This window comes from Protopterus annectens, chromosome 8.part0, assembly GCF_019279795.1.
Source record: "Protopterus annectens isolate FY-2018-M chromosome 8.part0, PAN1.0, whole genome shotgun sequence".
Lineage (NCBI taxonomy): Eukaryota > Metazoa > Chordata > Ceratodontiformes > Protopteridae > Protopterus > Protopterus annectens.
In genome coordinates this window covers 87,473,854-87,498,651 of record NC_056741.1, presented here as the reverse complement: position 1 = coordinate 87,498,651, position 24,798 = coordinate 87,473,854, and the positions used below count along the sequence as shown (strand labels likewise).

The following is a 24,798-nucleotide window of genomic DNA, read 5'->3' as shown; positions in this document are numbered from 1 at the left end:
TATCCCAGCAGTAGTATTTTAGATATTATTTTGAGAAGTCTCTTAGGGAGCCAGAGCATTCTGTATTCTCTCTTGGGCCTGACAACAACAGAAGAACCATTCACCACATCTTTTGCCTTGCTCAGTTAGTAAGGTATTAGGGTATAGTATAATTATCTTTGTTTCCATCAGGAATATAGTGAAACTTAGTTTTAAATATTGTTTTTCTTTATTTATCTGAGCCTGTCCTAAATGTTATTTTACATATTTCCTGTGTTTTGAGCTCTGAGGCACTGTGAATGTATACTTAGCATTTTTTTGTTCTTATATTATTTATTGTTAAATATATTTAAACCATTCATTGCGGTTGATCTTTGTTGAGATATTTAAGCTTTTGAGAGTACTTGTATATTTATTTGGTTCACTGTGTGAGCCACTCCTGATACTCTTGCTGTTGGTCAAATTACCATTTGTATTAATATTAATATTACACAGTAAGGTTGGACACCCTTTGTTAAGGGCCTTAAGGTAGCTGGCAGAAGTGACTGGTGGCAGGGGTACCTGCCTTAATGTTTGGGCAAAAGGAGACATAGCTAGTAAACCTGTGCCAGCCTTTCCCAGGTGTGTGTGTGTGTGTGTGTGTGTGGGGGGGGTGTATGTGTAAATCAAATCTCATAGAGTGTGTGAGTGTCAGCTACTTGGGCAGGGACACAAAACACTCATTGGACAGAAAGGGTGCTGGAGGAGCTGTAATCTCAACTCTACAGCTGTGCGAGTGGGTAGCGTTACTGGGGATCTGGAGGTCACTATAATGGGGTCAGCAATGCAAATGCAGCTGGAATATCAAGACAGGGAATGGGCAATGTATTCCTAGATAGGCCCATCCCTCTCAAGCAACATTTTTAAGGGGCACTTGAAAAACTAGCTTGAGTCTTTGGGGGGGGGGTGTCACGAAAGGAGGTACTGTCAGCACAGTTAGCTGGAATTTTGTGGATGATTATATGTCATTTGTGAAAATCAAGCTAATTTATACAAGACGCTGGTGTTACAAATGTATTAAAACTGTATATCATATAAGATGCTTGTGTTACAAATGTATTAGAACTCTATGTCAAGTGGACAGATGTTTGTGTTGAAAAAGTATTTGAGCTAGTGTTTGAAATGTAATGACAGTGTGCCTACTGCAGAGAACACAAATGTGCATGCACTATTGTAACTGTTTAAATGTATATGTTTAACAGAGGAAACTGGAGGGTTGACTTCAGTCCAGCAAACGTTAGAAAAATATCTGAAATTATATCACTTTATAGGCTATGCCATAAAGTTGCTATCTGATAGGTTTCAATGCAGCTAGAGGCACAAAGTCTGTACTAGGTAGCTTTCTGTATTGTATTTAGGGTGAACTAATTACTAGGCTAAAAGCATGTAGGAATGCAACTGTTTTATGCCTTCTAGCACCTGCCAAAGATCAGAGTATAAGCCCTTGTATGTGTATTTTTACAGGTAGACATTAAGTCCTACCAGCTTCAACAATTGGGGTTTTGTCTGTGAACTAGAAGTCAGATGACAAGAAATGATGTCATCCTGCAAGCCATCCCAGCAGTAATATTTTAGATATTATTTTGAGAAGTCTTTTCATTCTGTATTCTGTCTTGGACCTGACAACAACAGAAGAACCATTTACCACATCTTCTGCCTTGCTCTATTAGTAAGTTATTATGGTATAGGCTATGATAATTCTCTTAGATACAGTCAGGAATGTAGTAAAGCTTAGTTTTAGATCTTGTTTTTCTTTATCTGAATATGTCATGAAATGTTATTTAAATTGTCTGTGTTTTGAACACTGTGAATTTATACTTAGTATTTTCTTGTTCTTTTTTATTTATTATTAAATATATTTAAATCTTTCATTGTGGCTGATCTTTGTAGAGATATTTATGCTTTTGAAGGTACTTACATATTTATTTGGTGTCACTGTGTGAGCCACCCCTAATAGCCTTGCTCTTAGTCAAACTACCATTTGTATTAATATTAATATTACACAGTAAGATTAGACATGCTTTGGTAAGGGCCTTAAGTTAGCTGTCAGGAGTGACTGGTGGCAGTGGTAACTACCTTATAGTCTGGGCAGAAGGGGACATAGCTAGGAAACATGTGCCAGCCTTTCCTTGGTGTGTGTGTGTGTGTGTGTGTGTGTGTGTGTGTGTGTGTGTGTGTGTGTGTGTGTGTGTGTGTGTGTGTGTGTGTAAATCAAACCTCATATAGTGTGTGTGTCAGCTACTTGGCAAGGACACTAAACACTAGCTGGACAGAGAGAGTGCTGGAGGCCTTGACTTGGGCTCTCAGCTGAGATGTCAACTCTATAGCTGTGCCAGTGTGGAGTCTTACTGGGAATCTGGAGGGAGAGGGAGAAACCAGCCCCGGACTGACTGTGGTCTCCTTGTGCTCTTAAGGGAAATTGCACATGATGCTGAGACCTGCATCTGGAAATACTGTGTGTATACCTGTTTAACCTCTCAGTGAACGTCCCACACTTGTCCCAGTGGTGAGGACTGGGGTTCCTTGATTACTGCTCCAGTTGTGGGTCATCACACACACACACACACACACACACACACACACACACACACACACACACACACACACGTGTGTATATATATTTATATGGGCTCCCTACTGAAAGAATGAAAATGCAAGAAATGAATGAATATTGAACATCAATCTCCATCTTTACTTTTTTCAGCGGAAGCCTTCTGAGCCCCCTAATATGAATGGCTTTCCCCTGTACTCCCTGAAGTTATCTATTCTGACTCTACGTGTGTGTGTGAGAGAGAGAGAGAGAGAGAGAGAGAGATAGAGAGTGAGTGTAGGTATCCACTGGACTTGATAAAAGCCCCTTTCCAGAGGAGGCCTGAAGAGAAATGCTCCAGTACATACAACATAGACATGATACATAATGTAGCAACAATACAGAGGATGCTGTGTGTTTACAGAAATTACATTTAACAAGGACCATTGAAATTATACATAAGTAAAGTAAAGTATATAATAGGACAGCACAGATAAATGTAGGATTTAGTTGAAAAAAGGTGATGATATATAGGGAAAGAAGTGTGGTGATGGGTAGGGAGAAGCTGACTGCTGGGAAAGATGTGATGGAAAGAACAATTGCCTAATAGATGATTTAGAGGAATTCTGTATAATTGTCAATGTAAAGAGTATGATTTTAAGATTTTCCTGGATTACTGCAAGAGCAGATCCAGATGTTATTCAGATAGTTTTTTATGTGGGATTAAAATAATTTTAGGGCCTCTATTTGATGTACAGCTACAGGAATGGAATTCCCACAGTTCTGAGACATAATGGGAATTTAGAGAGTCACATGCTGTGTTGCTAGAGCTATTAATGTCAAGTAGAATTTTTGCATGAATTGAGTGAATGGTTTTGAGGATAGAGGTGAATAATGTTAAATAAGGAATATCAGTCAGGGTTTAAATGAGACTGTAGTAAATAGCTGTGTCTAGGTTAGGTGCTGCGGGAGTTCTAAGTGTTTTACGGTGAGACAGTAATGACTTCTATAGGAATGATTTGCAGAAGATTTGACAATTTTATTGCATCATTGTTGAAGCTCATTTAGAAAAGTGATAGTAGTTTGGTAAAGACTGTAGAGGAAAGGAGCAGGTTTGTAGGGAGGTTTGTAGCAGCAGTGTTTCTCTTAGCCAAATGTGTGATGTGTAGTTTTGCCCTATATAGATTTCCCATTTTGATTATGTTTAACAGATTGTTGTATGTGATAGTCATATTTCATGTGGTTATTAATTTCAGCTTCACAACGTTTTGTGTAACAGTTTCTATTTCTGTGTTGTGGATACAGGTAACAGCTCCTATTTCTGTGTTGTGGATACAGGTAAACAGCATCTGTTCACATGCTAGGAATGAGTAGGATTTCATCATCTTTATAACCAGGTTTCCACGAAGGAAAAAAGTCTCCTGAGGGTAGTTTTTGGAGTTCAGATAGAGTGTTTGCTGAACATACAATTGTGGACTCATCAGCTTATTGGACTATGTTGGTGTGTTTGGCAGCGGTATGAAGGTCATTAATGAAGATGTTAAATAGCAGTGGACCAAGTACTGGCTCTTGGGGCATTTGAATAGAAACAGGAAGAAATACAAAAATGTCAGTTTGCCATTTTACAGCCAGGTTACTGTGTGAGAGTTAAATGTGAAACCAGTTTAGGGATGTGTTACCTATGCCAGTGCTGAAGAATTTTTCTAGTAATTTTTGATGGGATACAGTACTGAATGTCTTGGAGAATTTTAGGAAAATTGGGGAAAACAAACTTATAATTGTTTTTGTTTATGTCAACATTGCTGATAAAACTAAGGAGTGCAGTGGTAGTTTTGTGGGAAGGACACCATCCAGAGTTGGCAATAGGATTATTTTGCAAGATCTTTAGCTAGGGTAGACAACACTGTTACTTTTAAGTAATTAAAAATATTCCCTGATCATCTCTCCCATTATGAAGGAGTTAAATGAAGTATTTTTTTCCATAGGGTAGGTGTGTAGTTTTCGGAGATAAAAATAGGGAAGATTAAGGGCTTCTGATGTTCTTTTGATGTACTCCGCATGTATATTAACTGGTGTCAGAGTGGTTGGTTTTAGCTTGTAGAATAGTTGTTCTATAGTGATGAGAGTAACTGTGTGAAGGCCAAGTAACTTTTGTTGATTTGGCAGTATGTGAAAGATTTTGTAAGGGAACATTATGTGAGTAATTTCTAAGTGAGGCTGTTGTGCGGATAAAGTGAGAGTTTCATTGGTATGCAGTGGAATCTTCATTGTTTGAGGAGATGGCAGTTAACTGAGAGGGTCAGTCAGGATTTGGGAAATTATTTATATATGACTAGAACTGTTTGGATTTCTTCACATGGGTCTGTTAAGTGTAGTGTAGTATAGTATATAGTTTTTACTAAGCTGTAATTGTCACTTAGTTTGATTCCTGACATGCTTACAGTTTTCTAGTTTACTTTTTGACTTGTTATGTAGCCGGGCCTTTCAAGCTGTTCCGTAGCCTCATGAGTTATTTTGTTTTCCAGGATAACCAGAAAGCCAGGTTACTTTTAACTCTTTTATTTCTGAGAGGAGCAGGGGAGTTAAATGTAGCAAGTGAGATTTTATTGAAATGAGTGTCAACATCATCTAGGGTTAGAGATTTATGCTGTTTCAGTTATGAACTTGTCAATAATTGAGGAAGTTTTCTTTGTTAAATGAGGTGTGATTTTTGATCTATTTGTACTGATGTTGCTTGTGGATGTGAGTCTGGTGTTTTACAGCAAATATTAGTAGGTGATCACTGAAGGAATTGGAAATGTTCCAGATAAAGTGATTTTAAGAAAGTAGGTAAGGATCTGGTCATGTATTGACTATATGTTACTATAGTTTTCTTATCTAGTTGGTGTAGCGATAAACTGTGAGAAACCATATAACTAAAGGTAGTTGGAGGGGTGCTCAGAGACAATGGAGAGGTGATCTATGTTTATATCAACTGGCAGAATTGTTTTCTGGGGATATTTGAGAATATCCAATAAAGGTCAGTGGTACAGTGGTACAGATGTTATTTCCAGGAGGTATATTTCATTTATATATATATATATATATATATATATATATATATATATATATATATATATTCAGATCATCATCATTCACCATCAGCTCCCCTTTTCCTATTTGTTTTCTACATGGGGGTGGGGTATTGGGTCACCTGTCGCCAAATCTCTCGATTCAGTGCCACACTCCTGCCTTCTTCAACACTCATGCCTGGCTGTTGAAGATCTTTTTTCACACAATCCATCCACCTCTTTGCTGGACATCCTTGCTTCCTCTTACCTTCTTCCTGTCTGCCCCAAATCTTCCTCACCAGACTGTCTTCTGCTTTTCTGCATGTGTCCAAACCACTATAATCTGTTCTCGTTGATCTTTTCTGCAATTGCAGTTACTTTAACTTCTGCTCTTATGTCCTCGTTTCTTCTTCTGTCCCACAGTGTGCATCCTATCACCTTTCTCAGGCACTTCATTTCCATCACCTCTAAGTTCTTCAACTGTTCTGCCTTTACTGCCCAGGTTTCTGTACCATACAGTAGTACTGGTTGCACCACTGTCTTGTACACCTTACTTTTCAGCTTCTTTGGCATTCTTCTGTTAGAGACTACACCTGACACTGTATGCCAGTTGGCTGCAGCCCCTCTGATTCTAGGTCTGACATCTTCATTCAGACTTACCTTCTCCTCAACCACCTCTCCTAGGTACTTGAAGCTGTTTACCTGTTCCACTATCTTCTCTTCTATCTCTATTCTCAGCTTCTTCTGATTTTCCCAGTTTGCTGCCATTACCACTGTCTTATCTGTGCTTAGTTTTATCCCATGTGCCTTCAGTTTTGCATTCCATTCTCTTATCCTTTGCTGAAGTTTTAGCTCAGAGTCTGCCTGTAATATCACATTGTCTGCGTACAGCAACTTTGTTGATCTGTCCCCTCCGAACTGTTTGCTAATGTAGTCCATAACCAGTATGAACAACAGTGGGCTCAGAGCTGAACCCTGGTGTACACCCACTCCCACTTGGAACCCCACTGTGAGGCCAAACACTGTACTTGAGTCACTGGGTCTTTGTACATAGCCTGCACTAATTCTACCAGTGTTTATGGGACTTCAAACTACTGTAGTATTGCTCAGATCAGCTTTCTGGGGACCTTGTCATATGCTTTCTCCAAGTCTAGGAATGCCCAGTTGGACTGTTTCCTCATCTCTAGCTTCTTCTTAAGTATCTGTCTCACTGCAAACATCGGGTCAGTTCTGCTGCATCCTGATCTGAATCCAAACTGCTCATCTCATTCTACTAGTCTGCGTATCCATTTATCAATCACTCTCTCCAGAACTTTTATGCAATGTGATAGGAGTTTGATGCCTCTGTACTGCCCACAGTTGTGGATGTCCCCTTTGTTCTTGTACAGTGACACGAGTATGCTTATTCTCCAGTCATTTGGGATACACCTTTCCCTTCACACTGCTATCAGTACCCTCAGGAGCCATTTCCCCCCTTTCTCACCCAGCATCTTTATCATATCTGTTGTGACCTCATCTGAGCCTGCTGCTTTTTTCCCTGACTTCATCTTCCTTAGTGCTGCTCTTACTTCTTCTAGGGTGGGCTCTGTGTGTGTGTGTGTATGCATATATATATATATATATATATATATATATATATATATATATATATATATATATATATGTGTGTGTGTGTGTGTGTGTGTGTGTGTGTGTGTGTGTGTGTGTGTGTGGATCTAAGTTGCTAAATCGAAAGTACATTAAATAGAAATGTACTACAATGAACTCATGTTCATGAAAGTGCATTTTAGCGAAAATGTACTTTCATGAAAAAAATTGCCAATAAACCCTACAAAAATAAAACATTACTCACATTTATGCAGGGGAGCAAGCCCTCCCTGCACCCCCCCATGTGGGGGACTGTGGTCCCCGCACCCCCCACTTTAATATTCTCACTCTGAGATCGCACAACAGTGGGGAAAGGGGAACATTCCCTTATCCCCGCTGTACCACAATCTAAGCAAGAGTTTGTTTAGTTGTACAGTCAACAGTACATGTTGATGTACAACTAAATTTACACACAAACTGCATGTTGTGTTTTTTTTGCGAAAGTGCATTTTCGCTAAAATGCACTTTCGCAAAAGTGAGTTCACTGTAGTACCTTTCGATTCAATGTACTTTTGATATAAAGTCTAGGACCCATATATTTATTTATTTATTTTTATTTAACATTTGTTGACCGGGAAAGTCCGACTAGGTTCCACAGATCCTGTTTTCAGTGGAGGCTCGGGGAGAAATGCTCCAGACGCATGTCTTTAGAATATATATATATATATATATATATATATATATATATATATATATATAGATCTATCTATAGATAGACAGATATATAGATATATGTATATGCATTGTGAGTGTGTGTGTGTGTGTGTGTGTGTGTGTGTGTGTGTGTATATATATATATATATATATATATATATATATATATATATATATATATATATATATATATATATATATATATATATATATATATATATATAGGTCTAATAGCTAGAGGCTAATGGTTATTAATATGAAACTGTGAGAGAAGAACCTCTGCGTTATTAAATAGAGGAGGGAAAAGTAGAAAAACAGAGAGCTATTAACTGTCCTTGTAGAAAATTGTTACCCCATCAGCCGTTTTTGAGTTCTAATAGACAATGTCATATTTAGGGGTAGTATTTCTTCATTTTATGTGTCTTGCTTGTGCAATTTTTCTGTGCCCACCCGAGTATTGTCTGAGTAGTAGGCTAACAGTGCTTGTACACCAGACATTATATTACAGATGCTTCTGAGATAACATGGTAGAGGTGAAGGCCAACTGGGTTTACAGGATTTTGGGGTAGGTCAGTGTCTATTGATGTGATTGGTAAATTTGTTGTTTGTGTGGTCTGCAGTTGCCCTGTGTTAAGACAGATATCACCTCACTGTTGCAGAGACAGAAGGCTATGCATTAAGGTATGTAACCATATAGATTTTAAGTTTTGAAGTTGCTATTAGTAGCACCTTATAATGCTTTAGATAGTGTTTTTTGTTAGAAAAAGTGAATGTAATTGGTTTGATACAAAGATGGGGCTAAAGGTATAGTGTCGCTCTATGGTAATAAGAGGTTGTACATCAGAGAATGGAATGGTATTTGCACAGAGGTGGTGGAGGTAAGATGTTGCTTGTGCAAGTAATGTTATCGACAGAATTTCTAACAGGCTAAGTGATGTTTTCTAATTTTGGGGTATAACAAAAAGAATATAAGATTTATTTATTTATTTTATTTATTTATTTTACATTTGTTAACTGGGTTAGTCCAGCTGAGCATTTAGCCCATTTTCAGTGGATACCCGAGAAGAAAAGCTCCACGGTCAGTATTAACATTTTACATGGAATTAATAAGACATTTCCATTTGAAAATTTTTAACGAGATAACTATTACAGTAAATCATACAGTTAAACAGTTTGATGCAGTGTCTGAAATTGTACAGTAAAAAACATTTCTAATAAATCATCCAATTGTACAATTGTACAGTAAAATACATTTATAAGTCATACAGAAAGCAGTTTTGTACAATGACAGAGGTCATACTGCAAAAAAACTGTGGTTCGGTGTGATGTAAGGAAATACAGTATTCATAATTCCTAACTGGTTATATACAGTGTAGTTACAGGAGGATTAGACAGGGGATGAAGTGGTTAAGCATAGAGATGGAGGGGTAGATGATTCTTTAGCTAGGCAGTAGAGGGAGGAAGGAACAGAGGCTATGGTAGGGTAGTTTTAGGGAGGATGACTACAGTGACAGGACCATTTGTTTGTAAGGTATCTCCAGTGTCCAGTTTGAAATGCTTGGTTTGGTCAAGTGACCTAATTTCTAGAGGTAGTTGGTTCCAAGTTGTAGTAGGATTATAGTTATAGAGTAGACATCCTATTTTGGTTTTGGGTTTATAGATCTGAAGGAAGTCCTGATCTGAGCTACGTAGTGTCCTAGTTGGGAAATATTTAGATATAATAGATAGAAGGCTAGGGCAGAAAGATGGTAGATAGGGGATGGAGTGGATAATTTGCAGTTTATGTAGTACACAACATATGAGGGAATTCAAGCCAGTCCAGTTGTTTAAGAGATAGGCAATGGTGTGACTTGTAGGTTTGGTTTGCTGCAAATCGAGCAACCTTGTTATATGTAGTTTCTACTTTAGTTAAGAGTGTGGTGTTAAGATTTGTGTATAATTGACAGCTATAGAGAAGTGTGGGAAGTAGAAATGCATGGGAGAGAGTTATTCTGACTGTATTGGTTAGATGCCTTTTGTTACGGTAAAGGAGTCCAAGTTTCTGGTGAGTCTTTTTGATAGAGGAAGTGACTTGTAGATCAAATTTAAGCTGATCATCAATTATGACTCCTAGCAGTTTAGTGCTAGATTCACCAGTAATGATAGTGTTATTACTTGATAGGATGCAAAATGTGGTTTTGAGATTGGTGAGTTTTTTTGGGAGGAAGAGTAGAAGCTTAGTTTTCTTGGGGTTGAGAATTAATTTATTATCACTAAGCCATGTCTCTATAGAGTTGAATGTTGCTTGGGTAGTGGAGTGGAGGTCAGATGGATTGTCTGCAATGGTGATGACTGTAGAATCATCTGGATATTGTACAAGTGTAGAATTGGGGCAGGAAGTGTAAAGTAGGTTGGTGAAAATATTGAATAGGAGTGACCCAAGAATGGATCCTTGGGGGACACCCATTGGGACGATTGGGGGGGATAGGGCAGAGTGCCATTTGACAGTTTGCTGGCAGTTAGAGAGATAGCTAGAAAAAGCAGGACATGGTGGAAGGAGAGAAACTTAAATGAGAGTTTTTCTAGGAGTAGGGGATGGGAGACAGTGTCAAAGACTTTGGAGAGGTCAAGGAACAGACATGAAACTAGTTTGTTGTTGTCATGGGCCAGTGATACAGTATTGGTAAAGGATATTAGTGCAATTGTAGTACTGTGTTTAGGGCGAAATCCATGTTTCATGTCTGTTAGAAGGTTCTGTTGGAGAAGATACTGCATTATCTGTTTGTGAATACATTTCTCAAGGATCTTGGAGAGGGGTAACAGTATAGCAATTGGCCTGCAGTTAGATATATCTGAAGAATTACCTCCCTTATGTATAGGTAAAGTATAGAATGTTTTCCAAATTACTGGAACATATGATTCAGTGATAGATCAGTTGATCAGGATGGATACAGGATAGGCTAGGGGTTCAAATGCAATCTGTAGGAAGTAAGAAGGTAGATTATCAGTTGAGGGGGAGCAGGGTTTGAGTTTAGAGAGTAGGGATTTAATGTAAGGGAGAAAGAGTTTGAAGGATGAGGTGGAGAGGTTGAAAAGTGGGGTATTAGTACTTTTTTGAGTGGGAAGATCATTAATAATGGCAGTTATTGAATGAAGATGAATGAAGAAGAAGAAGGTTGAAACTGAAATATACAGCATTAGAGCTGTTTTGGTGGGGTATAGGTGGGATGTGTAGCTATTCAGATATATCTGTGAGAACACTGCAGTGGGAAGGAAGACAAATAGGGTAGAAGTATATTTAAGTAGTGGGAGTTTTAGAAGTTTATGATTTACTTACAAAAGTTAATAGCATGTAATGCACTATTCTATTGGTGCAGGTATAGCTTAAGTTTGTTGATATGATTATGTGATAGGAAGCAGGTAGGGTTGAGATGTACTTACACATATGTGTTACAGCATTTTGTGTTCATACAGTTTCATTTTGTATAAAAACTTCAATGACAGAATGCACTTTAGGCATGACAAGCTAGTATTGTGGAAGTTCTATTATGAGTTGTTTAATTGGATGTTGTAATATGTACAGGGAGTTATTAGTTCAGAAAGAAGTGAATGGTTGGTTGTATTGATAGACTGAGGTAAGACAGAAGAGACTAACGCACACACACACACACACACACACACACACACACACACACACACACACACACACACACACACACACACACACACACATTTGGAGAATATACCCTTTCCCCAGTGTTGTACAATCTTGGAGTTAGTATATAAAAGTAGCAGGTGTTGCATATACTAGCCACTGCTAACCCCCAAAATTTTAAAACACTTCTCAAGTGCCACCTATCTAACTCCTGGCTTTACTCTTGTCTAAATCCTGAATGAACACTCCTGAGAAATTTCAGTAACAGATCTTGAATTTACTAAGCTACCTTTAAATCTCGCCTCCTACTTTTTTAACCACTAAGACATTTATCTGTGTTTCTCTAAATATTATAATGTTCTTTGCAAATAAGTGTGATGTTGCTTCTCTAATTGTATGATGTTCTTTATAACACATTTATGATTAATATTAGCCAAAGGAGTTAAAGTTGATCATCTCATCACGTGTTTTGTATTTTTCTTATATTATATATGTATTCTTTATAACTTATATGACTTTTTTTGAAGGTCTCAACTTAAGTTTGTATTTTCTTATACTGTGTATTCTCTGTGGGGTTATTTCAGTTGTCTCATCTTATCACTGTAGCTTCTTAGATTATGTTTTCTCTGTAACTAGTGGAGCTTCACCACCAAATAGGCATCCTCTGAAAATGGGTTACTCACCCGGTCGGACTTTCCAGGTAAACAAACATAAAATAAAATAGATAAATAAATACACTTCCCCTCTGCAAAACCGATTGTATTTTGTTTGTAAGTTCTGGGATGATTTCCTATAGCTTGCACAGTAGCTTGCGTATATGTAGAGATCAGTCAATTTTTGTCAACTATATGCAAGTCAAACTAATGTGAGTTAGATCACCTGACATATATCCATATGTATCTGTCTGTCCCTCTCTCTCTCTCCATGTGTGTGTGTGTGTGTGTGTGTGTGTGTGTGTGTGTGTGTGTGTATATGTATATGTGTATATATATATATATATATATATATATATATATATATATATATATATATATATATATATATATATATACACACACATGTATTTGTATACAAATCTACACATACATAGATAGATTGATAACTAGGTGGATATGCACATGCACTCACACACACACACACACACACACACACACACACACACACACACACACACACACACACAAGCATAGCATTTATTTTCACTCAGAACCCCTCCTGCTGACCTTCATTGCACTAGCCAGTAAGGGTATTTTCTCAGACTGAAGTTAATGCCATCGATGTACTATGTTATAAACGAGTGGTGTAAGGGCTCTCTGCATACTCAGTGCTTGCACTTACCTTTCACCACTGTTGATGCTTTAAAGAAGAACATAAAATGCCACATTACTAGATATTGCTAACCAGTGGCTTCCACATATTTAATTAATTAATTATTCATTTATGCAAAACTATTAAAATGCTTATAGCTTTGCAGTATACAAAAATAAAAATATTGATGGTAAATTGTTTCTTCCATTTACCATGGTTAACAAACTTAAATAAATAAATAGCTTTTTATTAACAATAACATTCAAACATCTGTTATCATCTTGATTACATATCAAAGAAAAGCTCTTGCCGTACATATCTAAAACAAATTCTCTAATAAATCTGAACTGTAATATTTCACATTTTTTTAGAATTGTAAACTACTCAAATATGTATTGACATTTTATAAAGAAGCATAGATAAGATAATTCAAAATAATTATGATTCATTTATTGGCACTATTTAATGATCAATTGCACACACTTTTTATCATGCTATGGTAAACTGCATTTAACTAAATGATTTTAGTTCTAAAATATAAAACATTAATTATGTTTCTTTAGCACCAACTAAATAAATAAATAAATTATTGTTCATAGGATCATAGTAGGTTTCTAGGCTAATGGCCCTTGGGGCCTTACAAGCCTGGCCAAGAGTTTATCCCCAGAAAGAAACCTCACTCAGTACCTATCACCCTTGTCAATGAGGGACACGTGGAACTTCTGGGACAAATTTGTGGTTTCGCATCCAGTCATCAAAGCTTCTCTTGAAGAGAGTTAGTGAGGTACTCTGTTTGAGGTGTATGGGAAGTCTATTCCAGAGATGGGGCAACCTCTGGGAGACAAACCTGTCTCTCCAGCAGGTTTTATTGATGTCACATATTAGATTCAGGCCTTTTGAGTTGGTAATGTGTGAGGAGTTAGACTTATTGATATGGAGCATCTCTAGTAGGATGGGGTCCAAGATTGCCTTGTAGGCGAGACACAGATCACCCCTTAGCAATCTGTATGATACCAAGTAGAGTGATAGTGATTTGAGCCTGTCTGCATAGGACAGGTGTTGGAGGCCATGGATTCTCTTTGTGAGGTATTTCTGTGGACCTTCTAGTTGTTGCAGATGTTTGGAGAGGTACACACCAAATGGGGCATTATACTCAAATATTTGTCTAATGAGGGAGGAGTATAGAGAAGTAATAATTTCCTTTTTTCTGGATACAATTGTTGTATTTTTTGCCACACAGAGACCTAGAATTGCACTTGAATATCATGTTAGACCATGTTGCAATGGAAACATAGTGCTCTATTGCTTTTTACATGTATAGAGTAGAGTTAATCTCATGTGTAAGATTTATGTTTTGATTTAGAGGCTATACCTGTGTAAGTGTTATGTACCATTAAAATATATTGCTGATGACAGGGCATATGTTAGGACTGCAGATAATATTATAGACTATTTCAGTAGGTAGTATACTGGAACATATGATTCAGTGATAGATCGGTTGATCAGGATGGATACAGGATAGGCTAGGGGTTCAACTGCAATCTGTAGGAAGTAAGAAGGTAGATTATCAGTTGAGGGGGAGCAGGGCTTGAGTTTAGAGAGTATGTATTTAATGTGAGGGAGAAAGAGTTTGAAGGATGAGGTGGAGAGGTTGAGAAGGGGGGGTATTAGTACTTTTTCGAGTGGGAAGATCATTAATAATGGCAGTTATTGAATGAAGATGAATGAAGAAGAAGGTTGAAATTGAAATATACAGCATTAGAGCTGTTTTGGTGGGGTATAGGTGGGATGTGTAGCTATTCAGATATATCTGTGAGATAACTGCAGTGGGAAGGAAGACAAATAGGGTAGAAGTATATTTAAGTAGTGGGAGTTTTAGAAGTTTATGATTTACTTACAAAAGTTAATAGCATGTAATGCACTATTCTATTGGTGCAGGCATAGCTTAAGTTTGTTGATATCATTATGTGATAGGAAGCAGGTAGGGTTGAGATGTACTTACACATATGTGTTACAGCATTTGGTGTTCATACAGTTTCATTTTGTATAAAAACTTCAATGACAGAATGCACATTAGGCATGACAAGCTAGTATTGTGGAAGTTCTATTATGAGTTGTTTAATTGGATGTTGTAATATGTACAGGGAGTTATTAGTTCAGAAAGAAGTGAATGGTTGGTTGTATTGATAGACTGAGGTAAGACAGAAGAGACTGACACACACACACACACACACACACACACACACACACACACACACACACACACACATGCACACACATTTGGGGAATATACCCTTTCCCCAGTGTTGTACAATCTTGGAGTTAGTATATGGAAGTAGCAGGTGTTGCATATACTAGCCACTGCTAACACCCAGAGTTTTAAAACACTTCTCAAGTCCCACCTATCTAACTCCTGGCTTTACTCTTGTCTAAATCCTGAATGAACACTCCTGAGAAATTTCAGTAACAGATCTTGAATTTACTAAGCTACCTTCAAATCTCGCCTCCTACTTTTTTAACCACTAAGACATTTATCTGTGTTTCTCTAAATATTATAATGTTCTTTGCAAATAAGTGTGATGTTGCTTCTCTAATTGTATGATGTTCTTTATAACACATTTATGATTAATATTTGCCAAAGGAGTTAAAGTTGATCATCTCATCATATGTTTTGTATTTCTTATTTCAAACTAAACAAAAAATGCTCCTTAGAAACAAAATTTGGGCTAAATGGAGAACTACCAAATGTACATCTGATCACCTACTCTTTAAGCAATTAAGAAATGCCACTAAGAAAGATACTCTTTCAGATAAAAAGGAATATTATCTTCACCTTCAACAAACTAGTCAACAATCCCCCCAAAAATTCTGGACAGGTATTAACAAACTTCTTAAACCAGGACATTCAACTACTCCTACCCCTTCAGGCTTTAACCTCAACAACTCCACCCTGATCCCAGATGCCTTTAACAAGTATTTTACAGAAGCCATTCAAACCCTAGCTAATTCATTACCCTCTTCTACTACCTCCTTACCTAATACCTCTAACACTTCATCTAATGCCTTTCACATTCAACCAGTTCCTACATCCCTTATTTATAAGCTTCTCAAGAAACTTAAACCTTGCACCCCATCCGCTGACCAACTCCCATCAGAATACCTACAAATCGCTGCAAAAGCTATATACTACCCCATATCCATTCTTATTAATAGGACTATCTCTGAAGGAAAAATCCCCACCTTATGGAAAATATCTCATATAATACCTCTACATAAAGGGGGCTCCTCTATTGAGCTCTCAAACTTTGCCCTATTGCCTTACTCTCCCCATTAGCAAAGATTATGGAAGGATGCATACATAAACAAATTCTTAACTACCTTCTACAAAACAAACTTCTAGCCAATAGTCAACATGGTTTTAGACCTTCCCACAGTACTACAACTGCCCTCCTTTCCTTCTCTGATGCCATAAATAATAATAGGAACAACAATCTTTTCTCATCAGCACTATTCCTAGACCTGTCAAAGGCCTTTGACATGGTTAACCATAATATACTTCTGGACAAACTAAATCTCTATTCACTTGGCTCACAAACTCTTTAATGGTTGAGGAATTACCTCCAAAATAGGTAACAAGCAGTCCTATGGGACAAAAACCTATCCTCCTTACTTCCAGTAAACATTGGGGTTCCACAAGGCTCAATCCTAGGTCCCCTTCTTTTTTCTTTATTTATCAATGACCTTCATTTGAATATACCCCAAGCCATCTGCATTCAATATGCTGATGACTCAACTCTAATCTGTGCTGCTAATAACGTTTCCTCCCTCCAGTCCCTCACCCAAACAGTCTTCCATAATGTAGAAAAATGGTTTATGGAACACTCCCTCCTTCTTAATCCCAAAAAAACAAAACTTCTTCTCTTTACCCCGACACACAAATCGCCAACACCTTTTTTCACTATCTCCTCTAACAATGCTACCTGTATTAGTCCAGATATGACCACTCGCCTATTAGGTGTAACTATTGACAACCATCTTAATTTTGATGACCACATTAACAACACCATTAAATCAGTTAACAAAAAAATCGGTACTCTCTACAGAATTAAACCCTTTCTTACCCCAACTGCTAGAAAAACAGTGGCCCAAACCCACCTGATCTCCACCCTTTTCTATGCCTCTGCTATATATACAAACTTGTCTAAAAATAACATCACCAAACTTTCTACCTGTTACAATAGTATTACTAGATTCATTACTGCTACCCCTTTTAGAACCCACCATTGTCTTAACCTCAAGCAACTAGATTGGTTAGAACTCAACAACCACTTACTCTATCAACAATTAATTATCATTCATAAGACCCTTTACTATCCTGATGCTACCCCTAGCCTTACAAAACTGATTTCACCTTATAAAACCTAGCCACACTACGCTAATAAACTCCTTGTAGCCTTAACCAAATCAAAGAATAAAGCTGGGGACTCATTATTTTCAAATTCTGTTGGGAAAATCTGGAATCAACTACCTCAGGAAATAACAAACCTAGACTCTACATCCGTTTTCAAAAGACATATCAAAGAACATCTTAAAACTCAATAGCTGTGTCCTTGTGCTAATCCTGACTGAAATTACTTCTCTACTACTCCCAACTTCCCCCCTTTGCCCAACTGTCCCTCTAAACAACATATTTTAATTTTTGACAGTCTTAACTTTGAGATTGTCTCTAACATTTTTTTTCTTCTTCCCTCCACCATGTTATCACATCTTGAATTTTTTTTTGTATCTAACTGCTGAATGTTGCTTACCTTGTAATTTTATTATTAACCAACTATTTTCTGAAAAATTGTTGTTCTGCTTTTTTTGTTTCCATTAATTCATACATAAGTCCACCTTTGTACTTATTGCATTTTGCTTAATATTTTTTATTGTTAATGATTGTTTACTTCTGATAATTGGAGCTTTTCTCCCCGGGCCTCTACTGAAAACGGATATTTGTCCAGCTAGACTAGCCCGGTCAACAAATGTAAAATAAAAAATAAATAAATAAATAAAATAAATAATATATGTATTCTTTGTAACTTATATGACTTTTTTTGAAGGTCTCAACTTAAGTTTGTATTTTCTTATACTGTGTATTCTCTGTGGGGTTATTTCTGTTGTCTCATCCTATCACTGTAGCTTCTTAGATTATGTTTTCTCTGTAACTAGTGGGGCTTCACCACCAAATGGGCATCCTCTGAAAATGGGTTACTCACATGGTCGGACTTTCCCGGTAAACAAACATAAAATAAAATAGATAAATAAATAAACTTCCCCTCTGCAAAACCAATTGTATTTTGTTTGCAAGTTCTGGGATGATTTCCTATAGCTTGCAGAGTAGCTTGCGTATATGAAGAGATCAGTCAATTTTTGTCAACTATATGCAAGTCAAACTAACGTGAGTTAGATCACCTGACATATATCCATATGTATCTGTCTGTCCCTCTCTCTCTCTCCATGTGTGTGTGTGTGTGTGTGTGTGTGTGTGTGTGTGTGTTTGTGTGTGTGTGTATATATGTATATGTATATATATATATATATATATATATATATATATATATATATATATATATATATATATATATATATATATATATATATATATATATACATGTATTTGTATACAAATCTACACATACATAGATAGATTGATAACTAGGTGGATATGCACATGCACTCACACACACACACACACACACACACACACACACACACACACACACACACACACACACAAGCATAGCATTTATTTTCACTCAGACCCCCTCCTGCTGACCTTCATTGTCACTAGCCAGTAAGGGTATTTTCTCAGACTGAAGTTAATGCCATCGATGTACTATGTTATAAACGAGTGGTGTAAGGACTCTCTGCATACTCAGTGCTTGCACTTACCTTTCACCACTGTTGATGCTTTAAAGAAGAACATAAAATGCCACATTACTAGATATTGCTAACCACTGGCTTCCACATATTTAATTAATTAATTATTCATTTATTCAAAACTATTAAAATGCTTATAGCTTTGCAGTATACAAAAATAAAAATATTGATGGTAAATTGTTTCTTCCATTTACCATGGTTAACAAATTTAAATAAATAAATAGCTTTTTATTAACAATAACATTCAAACATCTGTTATCATCTTGATTACATATCAAAGAAAAGCTCTTGCCGTACATATCTAAAACAAATTCTCTAATAAATCTGAACTGTAATATTTCACATTTTTTTTAGAATTGTAAACTACTCAAATATGTATTGACATTTTATAAAGAAGCATAGATAAGATAATTCAAAATAATTATGATTCATTTATTGGTACTATTTAATGATCAATTGCACACACTTTTTATCATGCTATGGTAAACTGCATTTAACTAAATGATTTTAGTTCTAAAATATAAAACATTAATTATGTTTCTTTAGCACCAACTAAATAAATAAATAAATTATTGTTCATAGGATCATAGTAGGTTTCTAGGCTAATGGCCCTTGGGGCCTTACAAGCCTTGCCAAGAGTTTATCCCCATCAAGAAACCTCACTCAGTACCTATCACCCTTGTCAATGAGGGATACATGTGGAACTGCTGGGACAAATTTGTGGTTTCGCATCCAGTCATCAAAGCTTCTCTTGAAGAGAGTTAGTGAGGTACTCTGTTTGAGGTGTATGGGAAGTCTATTCCAGAGATGGGGCAACCTCTGGGAGACAAACCTGTCTCTCCTGCAGGTTTTATTGATGTCACATATTAGATTCAGGCCTTTTGAGTTGGTAATGTGTGAGGAGTTAGACTTATGGATATGGAGCATCTCTAGCAGGGTGGGAGACACAGATCACCCCTTAGCAATCTGTATGATACCAAGTAGAGTGATAGTGATTTGAACCTGTCTGCATAGGACAGGTGTTGGAGGCCATGGATTCTCTTTGTGAGGTATTTCTGTGGACCTTCTAGTTGTTGCAGATGTTTGGAGAGGTACACACCAAATGGGGCATTATACTCAATTATTGGTCTAATGAGGGAGGAGTATAGAGAAGTAATAATTTCCTTTTTTCTGGATGCAATTGTTGTATTTTTTGCCACACAGAGACCTAGAATTGCACTTGAATATCATGTTAGACCATGTTGCAATGGAAACATAGTGCTCTATTGCTTTTTACATGTATAGAGTAGAGTTAATCTCATGTGTAAGATTTATGTTTTGATTTAGAGGCTATACCTGTGTAAGTGTTATGTACCATTAAAATATATTGCTGATGACAGGGCATATGTTAGGACTGCAGATAATATTATAGACTATTTCAGTAGGGAGTATAAGCTATCATTAGGATCTACATCCAGGCATGTCTTTGAGTGGTAGACAGTATAAATTGTTTTTATATATAACAAGCTTGTACATAAGTTAGAACTGCAAATGCATAAAATATACAAGATAGTAGAAAAGATGGTGCAACAGTGATGAGTGCTTGATCAGTAGGATTGAGTTTGACTTTACAGAGTAATCCTAAGTAATTTTTTTTTCATACCACCTACTCTATATTAGGTTTAGTGGATGATTTTTGGAATGGTTGAATTAGAATACAGCTTGGGTGAATAGAATTAGTTTATTCCAGTCTAAAGTAGCTTGGATCAAGTTACCTATTTTTCTATTAAAGCAAAAGTCTTCTGAGTAATAGTTCATAGTTGTAAGGTAGTGGTAGCTGAGGACAGTAGTACTGAATTACAATAAGTAAAACTTTATAGCAGTATGCATTTCAATTTAAAAGTAATGAACTTTATTATTATTATTATAAAGTGTATTAGCGTTTAATTTTAATAACTCCGCATGATAGCATGTTACTGGATGTTTTAAAACTGCTGCATTTCCTATTTTTTTTTTACAGTAATGGTATAATATAAGCTGTCACAAATATACCTTTCATATGGACCAGGATAACTAATACATACAAATTGAGATACTGCTGTTACTCAATGAAGTTTCATTTAAAACTCACCTGATACGGGAAAGGATGCTAATTTACGACCTAGACTGAAGATCTCAAAAAGGACTATCTTGCTTGAAATGTTTTTGTTTCCATCATATAAGCTCTGCTGTACCATCATTTGATAAGTTTTTATTTACTAGGATTGTTTTTCTATCTCTCAGACCTCTCATATACACACTTTTAAACAAATCATATGCTACAATTCCACAACATACCTTTCTCCAATCTTGACGCCATGTGTACTGTTATTTTCTCTTCCTGAAGTTGCTCTAAAGTGTTATATGTATCTTCAGATTTAAACTGAAGCCCTTCATATGTCTGTTCTGATTCCATCGCATTTAGGAGATAGTGCAAGTGAACAAAAAAAAAACAGAAAGAAAGATAAAGTGAGTGGACTCAGTCTCTCCTCTCTCCTTTTTAGGTTTGTAATTACAGGACAGCTTCCTCTTCTATATATGAGTCATGGTATGGGTAGAACTTAAAAAAAACAAGATACAGTTCCTAAATGTCTTTAGAAAAAGAGAAATTGTAGGTTGAAAAAATGTTCTACACTGTGCAATATGAACTGTGATCTTTGCAGTCAAAACTGTCAAAACATCTTTTTTTCTTCATATATAACAAAATACATCTATTCATTGTAAAAAAAGAATGCTACTGTTGCATTTTATGTATTTACAAAACATTTCAAATGGTTCATACTACAATAAAAGAAATGTATGTGGAGAGTATGACTCTGTGTATCTGTGTAAGTATATGTAAACCGCACACAAATATGTAAAAATATTTACAAATTCCATGCTCTAGTAAAGGAGAATAAAGACTTTGAAGTCTAATATGTTTAACTTTATTTCAATTGTAACAGGTACTTACCAGGGGATTCATTAACAGCACAGCTGCATCATGGCCAACCTGACGATATTTATGTTTCCTAACATGGCATTGCTAATCAGATATGCATGCAGCCAAGGCACTTTGCATTACAAGAAGCCTCACCAGATGACTGTAGCACAGGCTCGTAGCTAGACAGTGGTAAGCCACACTGTGGCCATGTATGAATAAAATAAGTAAGCAATAAGTGTGCACAATAAGCTATAGTGGTTGATGTCTGTGTGCATGTGCACACATGCTGAAAAATGATATAATCAGCAGCAGCATATACTGTACATATGTAAATATATGAACAACGGAATGGCAAACACAAAGACACCGGGGCTGGAGTTGAGGCAGCAGCATATGCTGTATGTATGTAAATATATGAACAACGGAATGTCAAACACAAAGACACCGGGGCTGGAGTTGAGGCAGCAGCATATGCTGTATGTATGTAAATATATGAACAACGGAATGGCAAACAAAGACACCGGGGCTGGAGTTGAGGTAGATCAGTAACAGAACTCATGGGGAAGATAATAATGTGCATAGTGATCTGCACAGTAAAACATCCCATGGAAATGTAGACCATAAATATCTATGACAATATGGATATTTTAATTAAGTAAAGTATACATTGGAGGGGTCTACTTCAGCTGATCGAACTTTTAAAAGTTCGAACATCTTATAAAAAAAGTAAAACAAAAAAAAATTAACTGAACAGTTTTAGTAGAGGGCAAGCCCCCCTGCACCCCCCATGTGAGGGGCTGCACCACCCACACACCCTGCTATTTAAGTATACCAACTCTGAGATCGCACTACAGTGTGAAAAAGGGAAGTCTTCCCCTTCCTCACTGTATGGAGATCTCCGTTAAGAACATTTGAACTTTTAAAAGTTTGATTGTATGGTCTTGGCCATATGACAGTCAAACTTTTGAAAGTTTGATCATATGAAGGGGACCCCATGGAGACGCAGGATACTAAAGTAATGCACTAACATGATGTGACAAACTGTATCATACCCAGCAACAATAAGGAATGTTAGCCAAGCAGGGGCAGTATGCAGTGAAGGTAATGAAAAACAAAAATATAGCTGTCCAGAGATGAGTGAATGCAGCAATTCAGTCCTCATGACTGTACAGCCTTATTTTATTTATTTATTTTATTTATTTAACATTTGTTGACCGGGAATGTCCGACTAGGTTCCACAGAGCCTGTTTTCAGCGGAGGCCCGGGGAGAAATGCTCCAGATTGCATTAACAAAGTGAGACACTATAGACATCAGAGTACAACAGCTTGAAAATCCATCCATCTGAAAGGTGTTACATGTGCAGGTGGTTTGCAAAGAAAAAAATCAAAAACTTCAAAAGAAAACAGAAAAAAAATCTCTCATATTACAATGTCTGAAAGAACTGCTTTACAAGGTTATCCACTGTAGCATTCCTGTTGCAAGTGTCCTACCTAAGTACACATATCAATCAAATATGTCATTACTGCAACTAAGACCTCATATCTATAAAAAGCCCTTCTCAACAGTGGCAGAAGAAACAAAAAAAAAAACATATGTAAGAAAATGCCAGTCTTCACCACATAATGTGCATCCTCATTACAGGGCAGTTTACATTCAGGGAAATGTAACAAATGACAGCACCAAACCAGAAACAATCAAGAAAGAAAATGATCCCCTGCCTGTGTCACTGATCTGCTCTAGATCCCTGTATTAGCAGGACCTGCCACAAAGATCATTGGAAATCATATTTTAGAGGACTGGAACAGTCATTAGCAGGACAAGCAAAGTGCATGTACCCGGGTTTGATCCCCTGACTTTGTTCAAGCATAACAGTGTACCTGCAAGGTATACAATGGGAGATGTCATCAAGGTGATGGCTGGAAAATACCTCTCAGGAGAAAGCACAAGTTATCATGACAAAGAAAATACATGCACTTAAGTTTTCATACCCTGCCTTACTTTATGTATTTTTGCAGCAGGATAGTGTTTTAATAAGGCATGCCACAAAATAATCAGCAAAGAGGTGACAGGAAAATGCACTTAAAGGAAAAGGAATAGCTGTTATCAGGACCAACAATATGCAAAAATCTTGGTTCAAAGTCCTGATGTTTCATAGAAACACTGTAAATTCATTGCCATCAGTAAATGAAGTCACAGAAAATGGTATGCTGAAGAGGTGTGAATACAGACATCTTGGAAAATTTAGATACTGGGAAGACCGCAAAGTGAACTGTTAAAAATTACAAAAAAGATGATTATTACCCATAATCCATTGTAACCATCACAGCATGTGTTGACGGAGTCATGGAATCTCTAACACACATGTATCCTGATACTCGGACCATCTTAAATTTCTCTCTCCATTGTGCTTCTTAGAGACTCTTGAGCAGTGACCTCTGAAAGGTTAATAATGGTGGCCCAGGATAGTGAACTATGTACACATTGGTTTACAAAATCCTTTGATAAGATGGGAGAAAGAGACAAATGCAAGTTCTGTAGATAAAGAACTGGAAACAATTGCACATCTTGTTGCTGGGTGTGATACTCATATAGCAGAGGTCCTATATACTGAAAGGCACGGTAATGTGGCAAGCAGTTACATTGAAGATTGAGCAAAAAATATAATATAGAAGTAGCTGAGAAACATTACAAACATAAACCACAAAGCATTATAGAGAATGATAAAGTGAACAACATATGTAATCACCCATTACAGAGTGGTCAAGAATAGATGTTCCTTGAAAAAAAAGTAGCATTGATCATTGAAACTGCTGCACCCAGTGATTACACTGCCTTACATACAAGGAGACACAGATATCAGGATTTGCAGGTTGAAACGAGAGCAATGTGGAAGAAAGATACCCAGACATTTCCAATAGCAGTAAGGGCAATGGGTCTAATAAAAATACTTATAAGATATGCTACCAATACCTGTAATCCCTTATGAATCACAGAAGGAGACAATTCGGGGCACATTGCAGGTGCTGAAAAGAGCACGCTTTTCTAACATCAAAACACTGACACAATACTAAATTCATGAACTCTAATCATACC

At 36.8% G+C, this 24,798-nt stretch overlaps 1 protein-coding gene across 1 annotated transcript in view; it reads right to left on the bottom strand.

Moving 5' to 3' along the window:
* LOC122808148 (CD209 antigen-like protein E) overlaps positions 1–21,212 on the bottom strand; it is a 454,065-nt gene extending 432,853 nt beyond the window's left edge. Inside the window, exon 1 of the mRNA XM_044079119.1 lies at positions 21,080–21,212. Within this exon, the coding sequence (XP_043935054.1) occupies positions 21,080–21,197 (118 nt within the window). The 5' untranslated portion in view covers positions 21,198–21,212. The remainder of the gene's footprint in view (positions 1–21,079) is intronic.
* Between the last annotated feature and the right edge of the window lie 3,586 nt (positions 21,213–24,798).